This window comes from Letharia columbiana, assembly GCF_014066305.1.
Source record: "Letharia columbiana isolate WasteWater2 chromosome Unknown Sc0000085_s0, whole genome shotgun sequence".
NCBI lineage: Eukaryota > Fungi > Ascomycota > Lecanoromycetes > Lecanorales > Parmeliaceae > Letharia > Letharia columbiana.
The window spans coordinates 38,511-58,042 of NW_023501130.1; the positions used below are offsets into that span (position 1 = coordinate 38,511).

The 19,532-nt window shown below is 50.4% G+C and overlaps 10 protein-coding genes across 10 annotated transcripts; 3 read left to right on the top strand and 7 right to left on the bottom strand.

Annotated features, from left to right (window-relative positions):
• Nucleotides 1-988: 988 nt before the first annotated feature.
• Nucleotides 989-1,804, top strand: HO173_012601 (uncharacterized protein; the record flags this gene model as incomplete). Its single annotated transcript, XM_037314436.1, has 1 exon — nucleotides 989-1,804. One exon carries the CDS (start codon nucleotides 989-991, stop codon nucleotides 1,802-1,804), a length of 816 nt encoding a protein of 271 aa, XP_037158678.1.
• Nucleotides 1,805-2,465: 661 nt separating this feature from the next.
• HO173_012602 (uncharacterized protein) lies at nucleotides 2,466-3,334 on the bottom strand (the record flags this gene model as incomplete). The annotated part of the gene is made up of 2 exons (XM_037314437.1): nucleotides 2,466-2,594; nucleotides 2,666-3,334. 2 exons carry the CDS (start codon nucleotides 3,332-3,334, stop codon nucleotides 2,466-2,468), a joined length of 798 nt encoding a protein of 265 aa, XP_037158679.1.
• A 128-nt stretch (nucleotides 3,335-3,462) lies between these two features.
• Nucleotides 3,463-3,858, bottom strand: HO173_012603 (uncharacterized protein; the record flags this gene model as incomplete). Its single annotated transcript, XM_037314438.1, has 2 exons — nucleotides 3,463-3,618; nucleotides 3,694-3,858. 2 exons carry the CDS (start codon nucleotides 3,856-3,858, stop codon nucleotides 3,463-3,465), a joined length of 321 nt encoding a protein of 106 aa, XP_037158680.1.
• A 538-nt stretch (nucleotides 3,859-4,396) lies between these two features.
• On the bottom strand, nucleotides 4,397-5,143 carry HO173_012604 (uncharacterized protein; the record flags this gene model as incomplete). The annotated part of the gene is made up of 2 exons (XM_037314439.1): nucleotides 4,397-4,509; nucleotides 4,960-5,143. The coding sequence occupies 2 exons, from the start codon at nucleotides 5,141-5,143 to the stop codon at nucleotides 4,397-4,399; spliced, it is 297 nt and encodes a 98-aa protein (XP_037158681.1).
• A 441-nt stretch (nucleotides 5,144-5,584) lies between these two features.
• HO173_012605 (uncharacterized protein) lies at nucleotides 5,585-6,331 on the bottom strand (the record flags this gene model as incomplete). Its single annotated transcript, XM_037314440.1, has 4 exons — nucleotides 5,585-5,694; nucleotides 5,768-5,875; nucleotides 5,927-6,067; nucleotides 6,142-6,331. 4 exons carry the CDS (start codon nucleotides 6,329-6,331, stop codon nucleotides 5,585-5,587), a joined length of 549 nt encoding a protein of 182 aa, XP_037158682.1.
• Nucleotides 6,332-6,871: 540 nt separating this feature from the next.
• Nucleotides 6,872-8,896, bottom strand: HO173_012606 (uncharacterized protein; the record flags this gene model as incomplete). Its single annotated transcript, XM_037314441.1, has 5 exons — nucleotides 6,872-7,011; nucleotides 7,537-7,725; nucleotides 7,787-8,076; nucleotides 8,129-8,225; nucleotides 8,317-8,896. The coding sequence occupies 5 exons, from the start codon at nucleotides 8,894-8,896 to the stop codon at nucleotides 6,872-6,874; spliced, it is 1,296 nt and encodes a 431-aa protein (XP_037158683.1).
• A 1,257-nt stretch (nucleotides 8,897-10,153) lies between these two features.
• HO173_012607 (uncharacterized protein) lies at nucleotides 10,154-12,355 on the top strand (the record flags this gene model as incomplete). Its single annotated transcript, XM_037314442.1, has 1 exon — nucleotides 10,154-12,355. The coding sequence occupies one exon, from the start codon at nucleotides 10,154-10,156 to the stop codon at nucleotides 12,353-12,355; it is 2,202 nt and encodes a 733-aa protein (XP_037158684.1).
• A 532-nt stretch (nucleotides 12,356-12,887) lies between these two features.
• On the bottom strand, nucleotides 12,888-13,843 carry HO173_012608 (uncharacterized protein; the record flags this gene model as incomplete). Its single annotated transcript, XM_037314443.1, has 2 exons — nucleotides 12,888-13,072; nucleotides 13,138-13,843. The coding sequence occupies 2 exons, from the start codon at nucleotides 13,841-13,843 to the stop codon at nucleotides 12,888-12,890; spliced, it is 891 nt and encodes a 296-aa protein (XP_037158685.1).
• A 357-nt stretch (nucleotides 13,844-14,200) lies between these two features.
• HO173_012609 (uncharacterized protein) lies at nucleotides 14,201-14,786 on the bottom strand (the record flags this gene model as incomplete). The annotated part of the gene is made up of 2 exons (XM_037314444.1): nucleotides 14,201-14,303; nucleotides 14,698-14,786. 2 exons carry the CDS (start codon nucleotides 14,784-14,786, stop codon nucleotides 14,201-14,203), a joined length of 192 nt encoding a protein of 63 aa, XP_037158686.1.
• Nucleotides 14,787-17,945: 3,159 nt separating this feature from the next.
• Nucleotides 17,946-18,951, top strand: HO173_012610 (uncharacterized protein; the record flags this gene model as incomplete). The annotated part of the gene is made up of 2 exons (XM_037314445.1): nucleotides 17,946-18,067; nucleotides 18,120-18,951. 2 exons carry the CDS (start codon nucleotides 17,946-17,948, stop codon nucleotides 18,949-18,951), a joined length of 954 nt encoding a protein of 317 aa, XP_037158687.1.
• Nucleotides 18,952-19,532: the final 581 nt, after the last annotated feature.

The window sequence follows — 19,532 nt, forward strand, 5'->3', positions numbered from 1 at the left end:
TATATCTTAAATACTACGTTATCGCTTTAAAGAATCACTTTAAAATTAATAAAGTGAAAGGAATTTATTTACACTTAAAGTCTCTTATAATCGAATAAATAGGGCTGGCGTAACCCCTTATTAAAATTAGGTGGGGCCGAAAGCTTAACGTGTAGATCGTGCGCGGGAGGCTTTTTTAGTTTGACGGGGGACTGTCGGAGGGGGACTGTCCGAAGATAAGTTGCACATGGATGCCCTTAGCGGCAGATTCCACTTTGGCGCCTACATTTCTCCGCCGATGTGTGCACCAGCCGAGTCACCGCGAGTGATTTTGGGATGGTGCTATCTTTTGTTGCCATAGCAGACTGTAGTGTCTTGATCCTTGGAAATTGTAGCAGTGGCGTATTCTGTGCTCTGAGACAGGATCTATGGGAGGCTTGCGAGATCAAGGAGGACGTAACGTAAAGGATTTATATTCCTTATAGAGAATAGATACTGAGAATGAAAGTTTGGTATGCAGGAGAAGTTTGCCATGGTGGGGGATCTGGTTCGCTTCGTTCGGTGGTTCCTTAGTGTTATTATTAAACTGTAAAGTATTTCATCTGGCCTGTGAATGTTAAGTCATTGCATGGTGACTAAGTAACCTCGGAAGCTAGACGGCTACGGATCTCGGGTAACGCCCCGTCTAAGTATAGAGCTATCTTTCGAGAGCGGGATTAGACCTCTATAAAGTTAGGTATACAGTACATAACCGTCCGTTGAAACGCGCTTCTACTGTTGTAGGTGGATGCGCATATTGCGTTTCACCACGGCCCGCCCAAAAGAGTGAGACTGTTATTCCCGACATTCGACTAAGTACTAGTACGTGGACCATTGTGAAATCACTGACAATAAGGTAAGGTAAGGTAACGAAATGGTCCGCTTTTCACTACAAGTTTTCTTCGTACCTTTGCCATCGTATCTCCTCAAAGATTGGCAATTCAAGTCACGTTGAGGAAAAGTCCACAGCATGCGCTGCTCGTTTCTGTCATTTCTGCCCCTGTCAATGGCAATAGTATTTCTCGTCATCGCAGCAGGTACCTCTTTCGGCTCACCTACCACAAACCATATCCAGCCCCCCAAAAAACCGATTCAACCTCACAACAACGTCCCGGCGCAATCACTGGACGTTCCCAACCATAATCTCCACGCCCTCATCACAACGAGAGCCCTTCCCGATGAGTCCAACCGCCATGCCCGGCGCAACAAAAAGGACTGGCTGTCCTCATCCAATCATCCCTCCCCCGCCCTCCTCCAGCGCCACAACCACATAACGGACCACCTCCGCCTCCACTCCGCCGCATCATCATCATCATCATCATCATCATCATCATCATCATCACCGCCACTCACCAAACGCAGTCTCGCCAGTGACCTGACAGTCATGGGTTTCCGCCTCATCTGGACGCACGCCGACGTCATCGTCTCCTCCTCCCTCGCCTACTACCGCACGACCGAATACTACCGAAACATTACTGTCCTCGCCGGCGGCGAGTTTGGCTTCGGCCCCACCGTGCAGAACTACGTCATCACGTACGGGCTGCTCCGGCTCACGTTCGACGTCATGGCGGACGCGGTGGGGGCCATCGCGGCGGAGTTGGCGTGGGAGTTCCCGAACGGGTTCGGGCAATTCGTTCAGGAATTCGCGCAGGTGATGCTGTTGCTGACGGCCGGGGTGGTGATTGGGACGTATACGGTGCTGGCGTGGACCGTGACGACGGCCGTTTGGATCACCATGGTTATTGTTGAAAATGTGGATTTGAGGAACATGGTCAGTGGGCCTTAGAGCCAGATGTAGTATCCCCCATTTGGCACCTTGTATTAGCGCATCGTTTTGTTTAGCTTCTTAATTTCAGCAGAGCAGATTTACTCTCTTGGTTCATGAGAATGCCCACAAGCAACGTCAGTCTTCTTTTTCAATTCGGACTCAAGTATCAATGTGCAACTTTGACAGGATACTCAACTTTCGCAGCCTGATGAACACTAGAAGAAACCATTGACCAGAAAACAAAACGTTCAGGACGAACATGTATATCGCCTGAAGAAGACGAAGAACAGCGAGATCGAGAGTTGTTAAAAGATTTACTTTTCGTCTGTTTGAACGTTCGCCCGACAACCTCTTGCATGGTACCCTCCACCAGGATATGGGAAAACAGAAGGTCGATTCGATCTGGAATTCTTTGATCTTTTATCCTTGGAGGCTGCACCAGGCAGTATTGCCATACTGAAAAAAGAGCGCCAAAAACACAACATTTCCGTGGGTTTGCGTGGCCGTCGGCGCGTTTCTGCTTCCCCCAACCTCAAAACGCTCGATATATTTACAGCAAAGGGTCTAACACAGCAAGGGAGTGTGAATTTGCAGGAAGAAGAGAGAAGAAAGATCTCTCGATGAAAGAATGCCGCTCGGAGGAAGAGTGAAACGAAATACACATCGCATGGTGCCCGCATCATTTTGTCCACGCTTGCCGGCATATGTTCAGCGGAATCGCGTTATTAGAAGTCAACGGTAGCGGGAACGCCTTGCCGTTTAGGTCCTTCATCATCGCGCAGGCACAGGTAATGTGCCCCGTCCATTGCTACAGCGTCAACTATTAGCATGACAGTCATATGACAAGTCGGCTGACTGGTCCACAGTGGGGCTACTCACAGTGCCGGAAGCCTTGAAATGGGCGCCGTCGAGAACGCCATCGAGATCGCAGACGGCCAAGTTCCACAACAAGATGTGGCTCAAGTCGAGGTTCGTAATGTTCGCCAGCACCGAGGTGACGGTGGCCTGGGGCGTTTCGTCGGTCCAGAAGCCGTAATCGTGCTGGACGCGCCACGCAGATGGGGCGATGATTCCCAAGTCGGGGCCGTACTTGCCCAGGCTGTTCGCGTTCCCCGCCAGGTTGTTGGCCAGTGAGTCGTAAGCGCCCCACACTTGCCAGTTGGCCAGGTCCAGCGCCGAGACCCTTTTCGCAGGGGATGGGATCTGTAGTGTCAAGGTCCAGCGGATGAATATCCAAGCGAGCCCGTCAATGTCGCAGTATGTGTTGGCTGGAAACTGTTGGCAGGCAGGCGCTGATCCTGGTGCCAAGGTTGGTCCGATATCTTTACGACGAAAGCTTTGTCTTCGTTCCACAGTTCGTTGATGGCAGCAGAAGCGAATGCACCATAAGTCCGTTGGGAAAAGATTCAACGGCAGCGTGAATGGAGTCAGCGGAATTGCCAGGCGCCAGGACGGCTGGTAGGGCGACCTGGTCTGCGCCGACTTTGCCTTTTTTCTGGAACTTTGCAGTGGGACTCTCTTGTTGGTTTCCCGGATCCTTGGCGACATGGATTGCTAGTTCTTGAAGACGAAGAGCTGAAAGAGGCTGAGGGGGCAAAGCATAGCCAAAGATGATAAAATGGACTAAGCCTTATGAACGGCATGGCATAATCTTCGGGGAATAGGGGGACCCAGTATTAATATTTTCTCGCCACAGCTTGACCTGGGGCTAGTGATTGGAGAGGCACAGCCACGCTTTGCAGGATAGCCGAGTTGCCATGTTGGAAGACCTTGAATACATACCGGCGGCTGTCCCCCCGTTTCTTGCTCTTCATTCTTGTTCCTCTCGGTCGCTAGAAGAGTTTTGGAATTTACTGAGCCAGAGGATCAAAAAACTCACCTTTCCTCTCAACGCAAAGTCAACATACCTGCGCGACAAACATTGTTCGTGAGGGTCTCAGCGCTATGGGTGCCAGGAGCGAGGAAATAGATGGGCGAGAGTCCGAGACTTGAGATTGGAAGTCGAAACGTGGGACAACCTGCGAGAGGGAGTACCATACCGTATGGACCGAGATCAGTTGGGCTTGGATCATTTTGGATGGTTGGCATCTTCTCGACCCGCTCTAGACTGTCACCGCTCTGATAGGGTGGACCTGCATCAAAGGACTACTAGCTTCCTGCATGCTACAAGCGACAGCCGCCCGGACAAGCACCCCACCATGATGTATCTCTACCTACTTCCTACTTCTTTTCAACCCCTCCAAGTAACCGTGGTGCAGCAGCTTCGTGGGTGGCCAATCCATCCTTGCTCTCCTCAATCCTCCTTCTCATCTCAGGCTCTGCCCAGCAAAGTTGTTGAACGAAAGCGACATTCCAACGCTGAAAATCTTCCTGGATCAACATCAATTTTCAATATCAAAACAGCAAGATCTATCCATTTCAACCGAAACCACTTCAGAAAGGGCGTTCAACGACGGGAATACTCGCCTCCTTGGTGCTACTCTTGTCAATATTCTAAAGATCCCTACTGCTCGCCGCCCCCCTTTCCTAGCCCCGTGCCTGCCCCGCCCTCGAAAAAGCCTTGAATCTCCCCGAAAAAAAGACGATGCCAGCCGCCGGCGCTATTATCAATTATGAGAGATTCGGGCTGCGTATGATATGGTTGCTGGCGATCGTGAAAGCCAAACATTCGATTTCGTCTCCTCGTCCAACGCTAGCGAGAGCGAAGTCTTTGGCATAGATAGCTGGGTTGAGAATTCACCGCGCGAGAGGAGCATCGGACCGGGAATACGTAGCTGGCCTGTGCAGCTGGCATGCTGTGCCGATGAAGCGGGTCTGGAGGTAGTAGCGGCTTGGTGGGGGGATGGTTGCATTGGTGGTAGAGGTTGTGGGATAGAGGGGAAGCGAGGGCGAGTGGTAGGGTGATGAGACAGAGCAATGGAGGGAGGATGGAGGGCAGTTTGGCGAAATTGAAGATGAGCGGGTTGTGAGGACGAAGAAGAAGGGAGATAGACAAACAGACAGACGGATTGAAAACTTGGTTGTAAGTTGGAACAATAAACAGCGATTAATGGCAGAGAGGGCACGTAATCAGATATATCATTCATTCATTCATTCATTCACCGCCTTCCTCCAGCATCAGCAGTCGCTATCAACACACTTGGTGCATCTTGACGCAATAAGCTCGTATTAACCAGCGAGTGCCTCGGACTGGAACATCTCCAGTAAATCCTCAGCAACCTGATCACTGTTCACGCATTTCGGCAGTAAACGCATACTGGAACCGTGCCGAATGTGAAACGTGTCATTGACTGAGGATCTGCGGGCATATTCGCACGCAATCGCTTGGTGTGACATGCGTGCGCAGTAGGCTCGCATGATTTGTCAGGATTTAGAGTGCTTACATGGAGCAAATTTGAGAAGCAGAGGGCGCAGTCTCCCTTTCAATGGTGACAGTTCCACCGCTGCAACGTCACAATACGAGCGCGAGCTTCTCCGCATCCTTGATGAAAAGGGTACCTCCGTCTTGGGGCGCGGAACCGTTTTATTGGTTATGCATGCAGTAGCCGCGCGAGGTCACATCCTCCACAGGGATCGCCATATGATTGTGTGGATTGGAGGGGCAAATGGTCGCATTTCTTCGGCTTGACAGTACATATGTCCGGAGGACTGATTTGAAATAGGTTAAGCTTGAGGCAGACGTAATTAAGCATAGTATGCTAGAAGCAGGATTGGTTTTCCACAGAATGTCCCATCAAAATCACGCAGCTCTTCTCATCCTGTGGAAGCCACGCCTTACCGTAGCGCATCTCCGTGATGCTAGATAGCAACCGGCAATAGCTCGACCTCTGCGCAAGTACTCGGCAGCGTTTCCGGTAGATAGGCGTACTGCCAGAACAGCTGGGGAGCTCCATGCCAGCAGTCACATGCTACAAAAACTGGCATTAGCCAACTTCTCCCCCCTCTGTGGCCGTGGTAAAGCCGTCACACAGATTGACGTACCAAGCCATCCCGCAAATCCGATCTCTTGGAATTCATATTGCAACCCGGTGGCATCAAAGAAGAATCCAACATCCCCGTAACCGGGGGCAGTGGTCACAAGGTTCCATCCTACGGGAAGTCAGAACGCTTGGGTCTGCTGGTAGAGAAATGCGGAGTTACCAGTCCCGCCATTGTCATAGTCGCTCATTATGATGCCGAAAGGTCCGGGAGGGTCGAGGTTGAATACCTGATAACCGCTGTTGAAGAAGGCGGGGGAGGCAAAGTCGATTGATTGGAGTGTCAAGTCGGCCGTGCCAGCACCTGCAGGATTTTAGCGGCTGTAATCCTTGATTCTCTGGCGGACACAGAGTGACTGAGCCCAGAAATCTTTATACCGGCGTGATATTTGCTGACGTAAGGGTTATCCTTATCGTTGTGACTATGACCAACGACACGAGTTTTGAGGTAGTAGCTACTGGGTGCGGTTATTATGCCGCTGGCTACACTGGTGGAAGAGGGTTGAGGAATAGCAAAGGCGAAAGGAATGGTGAGGAAGGTCGCAATGGCGGCGATGGTCGTACGCATCGTGATGTAGGAAGTCGTGAGTGATACACGCATTTGAAGGCTATTGACATTAAAAGAGGAGAAACAGAATGAGGTGACCAAACGAAAGTAGTTACTAGCTAACGAGACCTTTACGTTATAGAAGGGAGGATTGAGGATTAGAAAGGGCATGATGAGGGAGCACGCCACTATTTACAATCCTTTCTTTCTTGCAACTTGTTCCCGGCGAAGAACTATATGCACGGCCCGTATGTCCCGCCAAGCTCGTATGCTCCAGACATTTGCTCGGAGCGCGCGAAAATGTCGCTCGCCGCTTGTAGCGCATTCGAGTACAATTTGCGAATAGAATCAGGAGGCATTTTTCTTCTGTCCTAAAATCGGACACAATGACCTCGTCTGGACCAGACCGTATCAGGAATGTCCACGAATGGTGGGGAGGTTATGCAGGGACCTTCTCGGGATGACCTGCATAAGACAGATCAATGGAAACAATTGGACTCAATGCTCGGGTCCTTCCAACCGGGTCGATAGCATCGGAAAATTTGCATTGAATCGATAGTGTTAGATGTCAGTGGCTGCTAAAGCGATGCCACGCACGAATGCAGCATCCTTCAAGTCTATGTACAGCTTCAATTTCCGGAGGCATGCATGCAGGATAAAGACTTGCTCCGTACACTTAATGACGAATGCTATACGAGGACCTGCAATTAGTCAGATCCAATGGTCCCGGAGTTGGCCGATACTGAGGTAGCGGCACCAAAAAGACGGTGAACTCTTGCGCACTCAACATACGCTTTCCATTGTCATGTGTGTGGTCGATTCAACTGAGACCTGAGCATGTCACTAGTTCAAGTGAGGACTCAATGCAAGGCTCGCTCGCAGCAACTGGCTTCAAAGGTACACCAGAGGCTGCCGTGCTCGTATAGGTGGCACTTTGATTCACAGAAGAGGCAGAAATGTTTGGAATTGTCAAATTTAAGGCCATTGTGGCGTTCGCGCCTAGGATTCGTTCTGGCGGGCGGAAAGGCGCAGACCTGGCCGGACATTGTCGGACGTCTCCTTGATGGCTCGCCACCACTCCCCACGAGCATGTCGCATCTGCAGGTCCGTTGAACGGTGGCTGGAGATACACTGCGATTTCGAATGTAGGCGGAAAGGCCACCTGCAGCATCCCTTGGTTTTGTTTGAGCCTTTTTCGAAGGGCTGTTAACGGAAGGAGATCTTACCTGTCTGTCTCCTGCCGAGGTATTGGCTCCTCCTTCGACTACGAATCGTCTGACTGATGGCTGTACCGCCAAGAGTGCCCGAGCCGGGGCTGCTTATACACGTTGCGATCAAAGTCTCGGCAACACTTCGCAGCATATCCCACGTTGTGGAATGCCTTTCGTTTGCTCCTACAGCTATGGCGCAATTCCCTGGGGTTTGACCCAAAATCAGCGCGGCCCTGTAGGTTGAATCGAGTGTGCGGTGACTTACCTATTACTTTGATGATTGGTCCCGACGCGGGATCAAGTATTACATCGCCAGACTGAACAAATTCATACAATACAGCCTCGCAATTGGCGGTACTGGGACTCCCAAGTGTTTCATCACAGGCGTATTTCACGTTGACGGGGATCGGAGTCGGAGGTTCTACGGGGTATTGCCACCATCGTGGGTGGTCTTGACCTATCAATGAGTTCTGGTTGGATTCTAGTCCCTTGAGTATCCTCGCGAGGCTGTTCTGAATCGTTGTGGTCCTGGATCTTAGGAATTGATTCTCTGCACTGTGCTTGACAATTAGTGTTTGCAGCACAAGGAAAAATCAAGTGAGCTCACTCTCCCATCACCGCCAAGGAAATGGCATAGTCAGTTACCTCAGGATGCAGCCGGTACGAAGGAGCTGACACTGTGATCGTCATGTAATAGGGTATATCTAAGATAGTGTCCACTTAGCTAGGAGGAGACAGTTGTTGGAGATTTTTGGATTGCTGGTGGAGCATTCAGGGTAGGGCCGCAAGACTTACTGTATTCATTGATGGCAGGAATGGACGGTATTGCGACAAATTCGACTGTCCCGTCCGGCTGCCAGACCCCGGCCGGTGTAGGAAACTCGGCGTTGTCTCCCCCATAGGTCGTAGGATGGATCAGGGACTCGAGTGTCCTCCCGACACCGTAGGTTATGAACCCGCCACGGTTCAAATAGTCAACGCAAGTATCTAAAATAACCTGGGCCATCTCCCTAATCTCATCCCACGGAACGAACACGAATTGATCATTCTGCGAATGGCCGTCCAAATTGATAGTGACCATACAGCTCGGCTCGGGTTCAAAATCCGTGTACTGGACTGGAACTTGGATGTAATTGTTGGTTGCGGTATGTCCACGAGTAGTGAAGATGCTGGGAAGGGTGCCCCTGGGTAGGTTGTCCACCGCTGCTTTGCACGCCCAATGACCGAGGGGACGCCCAAGGAATTGACTGCATGCTTGTGCGTCTGGCAACACGGGGTAAGAACTCGACGCATAAGCTAGGTAGGGAGAGGCAATACAAGCAAGAAGGCACAGCTTTCCTGAAGGGGGCCATGTTGAAGGCCACTGTGACCGCATGCCAGAAATTGAAGAATTACTGCAATGTTCATGAAAGAAGAGATTTCAATTTTGGCCATCAGAAATATGACAGCGGGAATGGCGTTAATTACCGAAGATGGAGGGACTAACATCTGATTAAACCACGTCGCGTTTTAACCATTGACATTTGAAACACTCTCGGAGTTTAGAATAATCACACGGAGGCGCACAAATGATAAAGACGGTGATATGGAGCACGACCTTGAATGCTCATCTTAGGCTGAACGGCGCCAATCAGAATTGAGCCGCGATTTGATGCGCTCTTGGACTTGGAGCTGACTCGCTCCTGGGACAGATTACAGGAGACATCGCCTAGCACAGGCCGCAGGTTAACACCGGGAGCTGCCGTTATCTATTACATGTGGCGACAGCCAGTCTTCTTTCATGAGGTATAATATGGAGGACCCTCGAGAGGATAATCGTCCAACCTCCCACAGATAGGCCCCTGAAGATTCCAAACAGCAGCACCTACCGGACAGAGATGCTTAGACGTAGTAGATAGGATCAGATCGATAATCGTAGAGCTGGCTAAGTTAACTGCGGGGGAGGTTGTCGGTGGTAGCGGGCACGGGGCGTTCCCCGAGACCCGCCAATATTCCTTCCCGCCCTCCCACCCGAATGGTTCTGAGTGAGCGTCGTTTGCCATCGGCCGGATGTTTTCAATGCGGTCGACTCCTTTTTTGAATTCTTTGGCCACTTTGAAATTAAAAAAAAAATACCATGATGATAATGTGTCAGACTTCATACATCGTGCCTCAGCTACTATGTGCCTTGGACTTTTAGGTGAAATTAGCATCACGTCCCATGCTTCTCTACTGATAGCTGAGCGTATCTCCTAAGGATAGACATGCAGGGCTCAAAGTGACTCTCGCACACTGTTAATTGCCGAGACTCACAATGGTACGAACAAACAGCGTGAGGCAAAATGAAGAAGGATGTTGGAGCTCTTGCCAAATCTCAGAGGATGAACGGAAGGCAGCTGCCGAAGATCGACACAGGGATTATGACACTAAGGTACTGTACTTTACCTTAGTCCTTATCTTAGCGCAAACCACTGTTAGCGCATGCCGATGCCGCTTCATTCACATCTAGGACTAGGTATTTTTAGGCTTCGACTTCATCACTCCTACTTTCCAACCTCTACAACTTCTGCCAACACATTTTGCTTCGGCTCATTCTTTCTTGAGGCATCGCATATATATGGCTCCTCGTTCTGTCTGCAATTAATTCTCCCTCATGGCTCCCTCGGCGTCCCGCCTCCGCTCTGTGAGAAACATGAAACTACCCTCCAGAACTCGCTCTACGCGCAACCATGTATCCTATCGCGAGCAGACCAGCGACAGCGACAGGGAAGAGTTCAATGAATGTGCCGGCGAGGACGACTTCGAAGCCGCTCCATCGCGACCACAACGGCATCGTGCTCCGCCTCCAGCTCCTACCACTACCTCTCCGCAGTCGAGTACCTCAAAGAAACGCAAAGCATCTGGGCCGGGACACAGACGGCACCATGCTGGCCCAAAGAGACTCAAGCTTAGTGGGCTTGATACAGACTCGAAGAAACATCGCGATACGGTCATTCAATTCACTGGCAAGACCATGCCTTGGCCGACTCTGCCCTACCACATCCTGCTCGCCATCTTCAGCTACGCTTCTCGACCTCTCCTAAGCGATACATTCCAACCCACGCCGTCCATCAACTGGTTGTACAGTGTTGCGCTTTGTTGTAAAGCCTTCGCTGAGCCTGCTCTCTCTGCCCTTTACTATTCGCCACCTCTCGATACGCCAAGTCGAGCTCATCGCCTCCTCTCGCACCTAGAAACCCAAGATGAGACGTCATACTTCAATTATGGAGCAAAAATCAAATATCTGGACTTGGAAGCTTCCAGCACATTGCTACACAAATTTGTCGGCAGGGACCCCTTGGACCTTGGAGCGCTCGTGTCCCTGACTCCCCAGCTGCGAGGCATTACATTACACCTTTACTCAGATAATCTGGCTTGGAGAAAAAGTGGCAGATCCAGGAATATTGCTGGCAGTAAAGCTGTGTATCACCGTTCGATGGTTACGGCGCTGCGGGAAAACAAGATCATGCTTCAAGACTGGACATGGAACCACTCGCTGGCAAAGCAAGGCCAGAGCGCATTTCCACTGGCGCAAATGAGAGACGTTCACTTGATGCCGCCCTTCCAGACCCTACGAAGTCTGGCTCTTGTCAACTACCCCGCCGGCCCAGTTGAGAAAGGCAGACCTTGCGAAGACACGCTTGCAGAAGCCATCAACCTTTTGCCAAAATTGACAGACCTACATTTTCACATGTCCTCTGTCAATGACCGACTCTTGTCCAAACTACCACATAACCTCCAGACCCTCGAGATCGTGGAATGTCCAGTACTAAAATCGTCTTCGCTTGATGGCTTCCTCGCTGCGAAAGGGGTGAATATGCGACAGCTAATCTTGGATCATAATCAGTCCCTGAATCTATCTTTCCTGACAAATCTTGCCCAATCCTGTCCAAAACTGGAGCTCCTCAAAGCCGACCTACGATACTTCGGCACATTGAACGTGATTCGAGATACGGATCCAAAATATGACGCACTCCTACTTGATGACGAAAGGCCAACCTGGCCAGTGACTCTACGGAATCTGGAGCTCTTCCATCTACGGAAATGGAATCTTCAGACGGCCGAGCTTTTCTTCTCCTCTTTGACGGATTCCGCAGAAATGTTGCCTGATCTTCGCCAGCTCAAGATCAAGGCTAGCCTCGATGAGAGCGGTTGGCGAGAAAGGATTGCCTTCCGCGACAATTGGACGGAAAATCTTCGGCGCGTTTTCCTTAGGAGGTCGCCACCGCCAAATCCGCAGCTCAAATCCATTTCCGCTTTCAAGGCTTTCAAATCACAGCAAAAGAAGGGCAAGACCGGTGTTCGGGAGGAGAAGCGGCAGACTCTCACGCGGGCTACAGCTTCCAACCTCAACAATGAAGGCACCATCCAAGCCAGCCGAGTCGAGGTGGCTCCTCAAACAACGGTCAAAGACGCAAGTGAAAGCGACAGTGACGCTCCGTTGGTCAAAGTTCGCCGAAGCACTAGAGCCAGAACGCAGAGGGAAGACATCTACACTCTGTCTGAGAGTTCTCCCAGTCGGCCAAAAGCTCCTCGTCGCCGAAGACGCCGCAAAGGCTCTGATGACTCATCAAGCGAAGACTCAGCAATCGACGACGACGGCATACTTGAGCCAGATACCCAACAAACATCTGTCGATCGCGAAGCGGAATTGTACGTACAAGGCCTTTGCGATGTAGTGGATGTCTTGATCGACAACCTACGACCTACTGAGGAGCAGCTCAAAGAAGACGATTTCCTTGATGAAGAGGTCAGTGGTGATGAGGATTGGAACGGAGATGATGAAATGCCTGGTGATAATGGGTATGCTTGGTAATATCTATATTGTACAAGATTATGAACAAGGCCTCGTGGACGGGCGACAAACACGGAAGCTGGCGCTGTGTGACGTACATGTGCATAATCTGGAGGCCTGGATGGAGGACGGACGCATGTCACAAGATACCCAAGCGATCAGGGAGGCTAGGTGTTATTATCGTCAGCTGAACTTGGAGAGGGCTGTATTGCTTCATCCTTCGCGAATGTACATTAATTACCGCCTGTAAACAGACGAGTCTTTCACCGCTACTACAATCGCAGATCCACTGTTGCAGTGTCCTTGCGGCACACCGCATCTCCTTAGCAGACACGCCTACTTCGACACGATTGGGGAACGTAGCATTCCTCACAACACCCGCAATCAGCTTTCCCTCCCATTGTGATTTGGCAGGCGTCTTAGACGGATTGCACACAGCAAAGACGCCCAATACCTTGCGAAAAGAACCACTACCGAGCACCAAATCCACCAGACATTTACGGCTAATATATCTTAGAGCTACCCCTCATACACAGTTGCCCTGTAGCGCCCCTCATCCCCTCCTCCTCACATCCCTTCCACTTCCCTCATTGCCAGTCTCCGTACCCTTCCCGGACGTCTTCGCAGCCATCCAACCCGCCATGTCAAAATTCTGCAAAGGATTCGCCGTGCTCGCTCCACCGCTCAGTATGCTCTTTTTCTGCTGTTCTTCAAATTCCTTCTTCATCTCCGGATCCACTATGGTGCGCAAGGACATCAGCTGTCGTGGTCATCGGGGGAGGGGCGGAGGGAAGTAGACATACTGCTGTCCATCAGGTATGGCATGCCCACCACGAAGCCCAGTCCCACCACCGCAATCAGGATCATAGGGTTCTTAAGTAGGTCCAGGGGCGAGACTGTATCTCGTGCGTTAGCAGGATTCCTCCGTTCCGTAACGTCGCCCAATTCCACCATCTCCATTCCCTTCGGTTCTCTTTCCTTTCCTCCTTTCCGCAGCTTTATCAAGATAGGAGCGCACATACATCCGGCCCTGGCCTCATAATAATCCCTACCCCTCAACACCCTCACCTCCACCGGCGCTTCACCAACCGTAACCTTCTCACCCGTCACAATGCCTCCCCTGCTCACCCTATACACCTGCACAACCCCACCACTCTTAACGTCCACCCCATAGGAGAGAAAATCGTAGTCGCGACACGCTATATCCAGCAGATACGAGACCGATATCCCTCTTTCCGAACCCGAGGATGCAGGGTCTGAAGTAGAGGGCGACGTAAGATTGCGGAAGACAAAGGTGTTGCTGCGCGTTACGGGCACTTTGATGCGCTGCCCGTGCGTGGTGAGGATTGCACTGGTCGAGGGAGGGAGGGCGGGGATGTGGGGCGGGACGGAGAGCGTGAGGGTGGCGGCGGATATGAGGGTGGGTAGAAGAGATACGAGGAGGTGTGGAAGAAGCATCTTGGGTTGGGTGAGTAGCGATGGGAAGGGCGAGGTTGCGAAGGTGCTCATCCTGTCTTGGCGTGGCCCAGAGCTTCGAGCCGGAGAAGGCTGAGGCGGCGGCCGGCGCCGGCGCTAACGTTCCAATGTTCGATACACGTTACGTGACCGCTCGCAAATTCACGAATGTAATATACCGGAATGATATACTCGGATCATGAAGATGATCATTTTCAAGCCTCCTCCAGTCAAATAGAGTCTGTATCTGGTCTGGAGCTGCGTCAACTAAGAGACAGCGAGATATCCAAAAACATCCACGTCGCAGGCGATACACAAGACAATGATACACCTTTGGTACCAGCATTAGATCGAGAATCCTTTAGTACACAGCGAAATTCTCAGGAAACATCCATGCTTCTTAAATCTTGCTCAATCCTCTCTCTTCTTATCGTACATTTGTCGACGAAGTACGTACGGGTCGCTATGGGCCGTGCTAATGGCTGCGCTGCCACTACCATCATATGAAAGTGTGCTAGATTAACCGTTACCATAGACCCTGTGTGCCTAGGGTCGAAGAATGAAGGTGGCACCCACGTGAGCTGTGACTGAATGTGTGCCGGAACTCGCGTTGCTCCTCAATTAATGACCCGGGTGCATTTGATTGAAGCTAGTCGACGAATAAGGAGAGCTTCTGGACGGCGTTGCTCGATTCAGACCTCTTGCCTACCTTGATTGGCTCTTTGCCTGCCCTAGTCCCGTCGGTCTGCTTATTGAGTTCCTTCTGGAGTCTTTGGAGGAATTTTGCTACTTGGTCTATATGAGTATGACGCGTTGGCGAGTAGGCCGGGCCTTGAAACGACCATATGTAGCCGCCGCACGCGGGTATGACGGTACTCAGCTCAGAGAATGGCTTTTTGAACTTTTACGTCACTCCAACCACGGATCTCTTATAAGCCAAGGATCCCAGATCTGTGCACGTTCTGACATCTTTCTGATCGGGGGCTGTCTCGAGCATGTCTAGAGAGTCACAGGAACGTTCGTAAGCATTACAGTTGCTGCTGCTCAGGATTCCGGCCAGCAAATACACGATTCCAAACAAAGAAAATCGAAAGCATCTGGTGGGTATGGAAGTCAACGACTGGTACAAAAAATTCCATGTCAAATTTCCTACCAGTCTTGGAACATTTCGTCGTTCTTCACATGAAGGCGTTTACATGTGTTGTAGCCGGTATGCCACTTTGGGTGTGGTCGCCATGCGATCTATCATTTCTCCTCCATCATGTCGTATTGTCGAAGGCGGAACGCTGGGGCGCACCGCGTACGAGCTAGCGGAAGCGAGGATTTGATCAAAAATCCAAGAATTCAAGCACCCATGGGAATGAGGGTCCCTGTTACGTAGCCGAGTGATCGAATTCCTCATAAGAAAGAGGCAGCTGGATCCACAAACGAACTCTCCTAATCAACAATACATTCCTAGTAGGTAGCGGTGGAAATAAAAAACCCACGCTGCCAACATGCTCACTCCTCAAAACAAATGCACACAGCTTATCCGTGGGTGGGAATTCTGTGTGCCTTTTCCCTCTCTCCCCAAAACCCCACGAGCCAAGCTTGAGAGCGTTCGGGCGCCGCTGTCCATGCCATTCACGCTATTTACTACTAGCAAAAGTCGTACGCGCTTCGGTTACCATTCTCGTACTAGAACACAAGTAGATCAGGTCTTTGCGCTTCTGCAGCACTTTATTTCTCACGTTAAATTTTCCGTCATCAAGGCCTGCAGGAGACTTCAATCTTTCGGCCACAACGCCTGAGGCTGATGGTTGGCTCGAAACGAATGCTCAAACTAGGCTGCCCTTGATGTCTAGCGTGCTGCACTTCATCGAGAGCTGCATTAGAAAACAAATTGGACAGCGGTTAATTGAAGTGGCGTCTCAGGAAGAAACAGGACCAGGAACAAACGACCACTTCTCTAATCCCTGCAGATGATGCTGAGACATCGTCCCTTGTGTCGGCGAGTGGAAAGCTTCCGGTACGGGCCCTGCTGTACCCGTTGGATCTTACCATTGGATGTCCTTGCAGAACACGAACATCTCTGTTGACGTGATCAATGCCTACGGCGGTGATAGATTCTGCCTCTACGGTGTCAATGCTGACAGCGGACCTAGTCCTATCAGGCAAGCGCTATTCAGATCGAACTATTCGTTCGACGTGTACAGCGCTTACTACAACACCCTCACCACTATCAATGCATCTGCATACGGTTACCGCACTGGTGCAACGACGGACTGGGAGATAATGACCGCTCATATTTTACGGTCGGACTTTGTCTCATATTTTGAAGCATGCCTCATATTTTAATTTTATGAATGATTTGGAATTATCAAACTGCTCCTGAGAGAGCAAAACCATGACTCGTACCGGCGCACTCAGTCAAAGTCGTATGGGGCAACGGAAGCTGAATACCAGAGCTGCGCTTTAAATCATTCGTGAAGACGACCTAGATGAGGCCGATGATGATTGCCTAGAGGGCTGTCAAGTCTTGACAGTGGCGTCGAAAAGGCGGAACTGAATGTATGTCGTCCCCAACCACAAAGGATCAACCCGTGACCTAGGGTTAGGGTTATGCCTGGATAGGTGATTGTACCTAGCTGACACAGCTTGATGATGTCAAAATTCATTGTGTCGCAAATGCTGAGTTATCTTTTGCGTGGCTGAAGCTTGGGGTGGGTTCGGGGCAAGGCTGGATGAACACCACCCCGTATCCTCCCCTCTCCCCCTCTCTAACTCCTTTCCGAAAGAATTTAACAATACGGCATTTTGAAACAAACCGCTGTACAGCAAAGTTTTCGAGCTGATTCAGATCTGGGGATGTTGTATCAATATCTTTGAATCAAAATCATAGGTTGACGTGCTGGATGCAGGTGCAGCTTCCGATGTCTCGGTCTTTATCGGTGCCACGAGATCAAGCTTCCGATCAACTTGCAGCGCTCAGTTTTCCGCCGCCTGGGGACGCCGTGAGGTACTGGGAACATTGTGGTCATTACCTTTGGTAGTTTGTGATCCGGCAGGTTGTTCGTCATTCTCTCGTATTGTAACAGCCCGGCCACTCTTGTAAATTATCTAGCGTATCGTTGTCAAAATTAGATCCTACCTAGTAAAGAAAGAGATGGAGCTAGCCATTGTCAGCTCGAATGCATGTGGGTGTTTCAGACATCTAACCGTCAGAGCAGGGAGATTCGCACCGGCTGGGTGGATGCGACCCGTGCCTACAGCGCCAGGATTTCCAAAGCCTGCACGTAGTAATTATTTACTGCCAAACCGATATGCCGAATGAGAAAGAGCGACTGACGTCTAATGACATAAATAGGTCAAGTAGAATGAATGGTGTGTAGATTGCATGATTTATTGTATCTCAGAACTCCCCTGGGCTAGTATTTGAACCCACATAAACTAGTTGGTTGTTCCACCAGGTGGCTGGGAGAAGGCTGGGAACCTTACTTCGACAGGTTGGACATCGGTGTATGAGTCCCGTAAAAGTAGGGAGCGGGGGGAAGACGTACGATATTCAACCGGCCAGAAGTTAGGGATGTTCGCTCTGTTGGTAAACTGTGTGTTTGACACTCCATCGGGCTGTAGGATACCCGCTACGACAAAGAAACGTTAGCATCGCGCCCACTGCCAAAACCTGTAAAGAGATTGGGAATCCTCTGGCGATCGTTAGGATGAGGACGGCCGTAGATTGAGCTACAACTAGGAGGAAAGGCGCATGTTAGAGCTGCAAGGAAGGTGAGAGTCAACAACGACAATGCCGGGCTTTGGTGCATAACGAACATAGCGACACAGGCTGATACTCTAGGGCTATGACGGCTCTGGGATAAGGAACCTGAGATGAAAGATTTTTTGGTGCGAGATATTGGCTGCTAATCACAAGGTCGCTTGGTCACTATGGCATTGAAACGCAGTCGATTTGCTTGGATAGCAAACCACGTTCTATTTCGTATTCTCTCGAGGCGCTCTTCCGCTCTATGCTATGGAGCTTCCTGGTAGCGACATGCGAACTCCCACCACTCGATCACCTCCCAAGTGAAGCTGACTCTCCTCCTATATTTCTGCCTAGCCATTAGTACTGATATTATAACGTGGTACTGCTGTTATAACGTGTCTGGCTATATTCAAGATGCCTGGCATCTCAAGTCTGGTAGTGCTTCTCGCGCATTGTGTCATCGTGGCGCTTGCTCTTTTCATACCGCTACAACTACCCGCCAATGTAAATATCCCAAGCCTTGGGCTTTCTGTCAAGTATGTCTGTGTATTACTCGCTTCGCGACAGATGCTAACAGCGGTCTCTTAGCGCCACCGACCTCAAAGGACAACCTGCAATTCCTGGCTTCGATGCGGTGCTAAGTTGGGTTCCTCGGGTGTCCATCAAGCCAGAAGATGCCTACCTCTGCGCTATAGATTTCATGTATGACCTAGCTTCTAGTGGATGGGATGAAATTATCCCAAGTGGATACGAAGCATCCTCGAAGGATGTCAACGGAATTATAATCGCGTATGGTAGCCTCGCGCATCCTGAAGATAAAAATCAACTACAAAACAAACACCTTATCCTAGGACTTCTCAAAACGATGAACACGTTGGCCAGCAGGAAATCCTTTTGCATTACCAGAGCCATTCTGTATATGTATAACAAGCCCGTCGGGCAACTTGCGATAGCCCGTCAGGTGTCTCCGACATTGACTGAAATCAATGGCACGAACTTCAGCCTGGGTAACTTGGATCCTATGACCAACAGTATGGCGAGCCGAAATCTTACTGTCGAGAGGGATATTGTGGATCCGGAGGACTCGAATTTTGTGATCTCTTTCGAGACTTTGGAAGATTCTATACCATGCCAGAGTCTGTTGAATGCCGCCGTGAACGGATTGGCAATTTCGGCCCCGGCAAAGAATGATGATGTTTGCACCGAATTTGCGGGTGTCAGTTCAGGGGGTGAGGTGACCTATATGATTCATAGGAATTCTCCCGGGACAACGCGGTTCCTTCTGACTTACAATCTGGTGAGAAGATCGCTCAAACTGCTTCCGGCGAGGATGTACAAGGATGGACTTTGTGGAGAGGTCAAATTTGACTTCATCTATGGCGATGAGGAACTTGGTGGTGGGACTATGTTTCTGTCCTGATCCCTAGTACAGGAAACAAGTGGTATCTAAGGCAGTGATGCCTCTAGACAAGTGAGGGCTCGCACTTGTCTCTCCAAGGGTTGGCCACCCACCACAACAACGGAGGTCTAGAATGGAGAACTTTGCAATGGTGAGGTGTTGATAGCCGCCTAAGGGCTCACAAGAAAAGAGATGTCAAATTTGAATCATGAACTCGGAATCTTCTCCTTGTCAGGACCAGCATAGAGGTATGAGTCATATGGGTGAGGTAGATAGGATAATAAGGCTACCGAATTATGTAGGTGGGAAGGAGGCATGATATGGTAGGGCATGCCTCCGTCAAGGCCCGCTAGCCATAGGGCTGAGTGGTGTGTTAAGGGTACGCTCGTAATACTACCCCCCCTCTTAATAGCTATGGCCCCTATAGCTGATAGATCGAAGATGCACGCCTATTGCTTGCCCTATGTCTCTCGATATTCATAGCCTCTATAGGCCTTAACTGAAGAAGATTTATCGAGGTATAGCGATAGCAGTTTAAGTCTTAGCGATTTTCTAAAGAATATCGAATGATTTTAATTTATCTAAAAATACGATATTCGAGA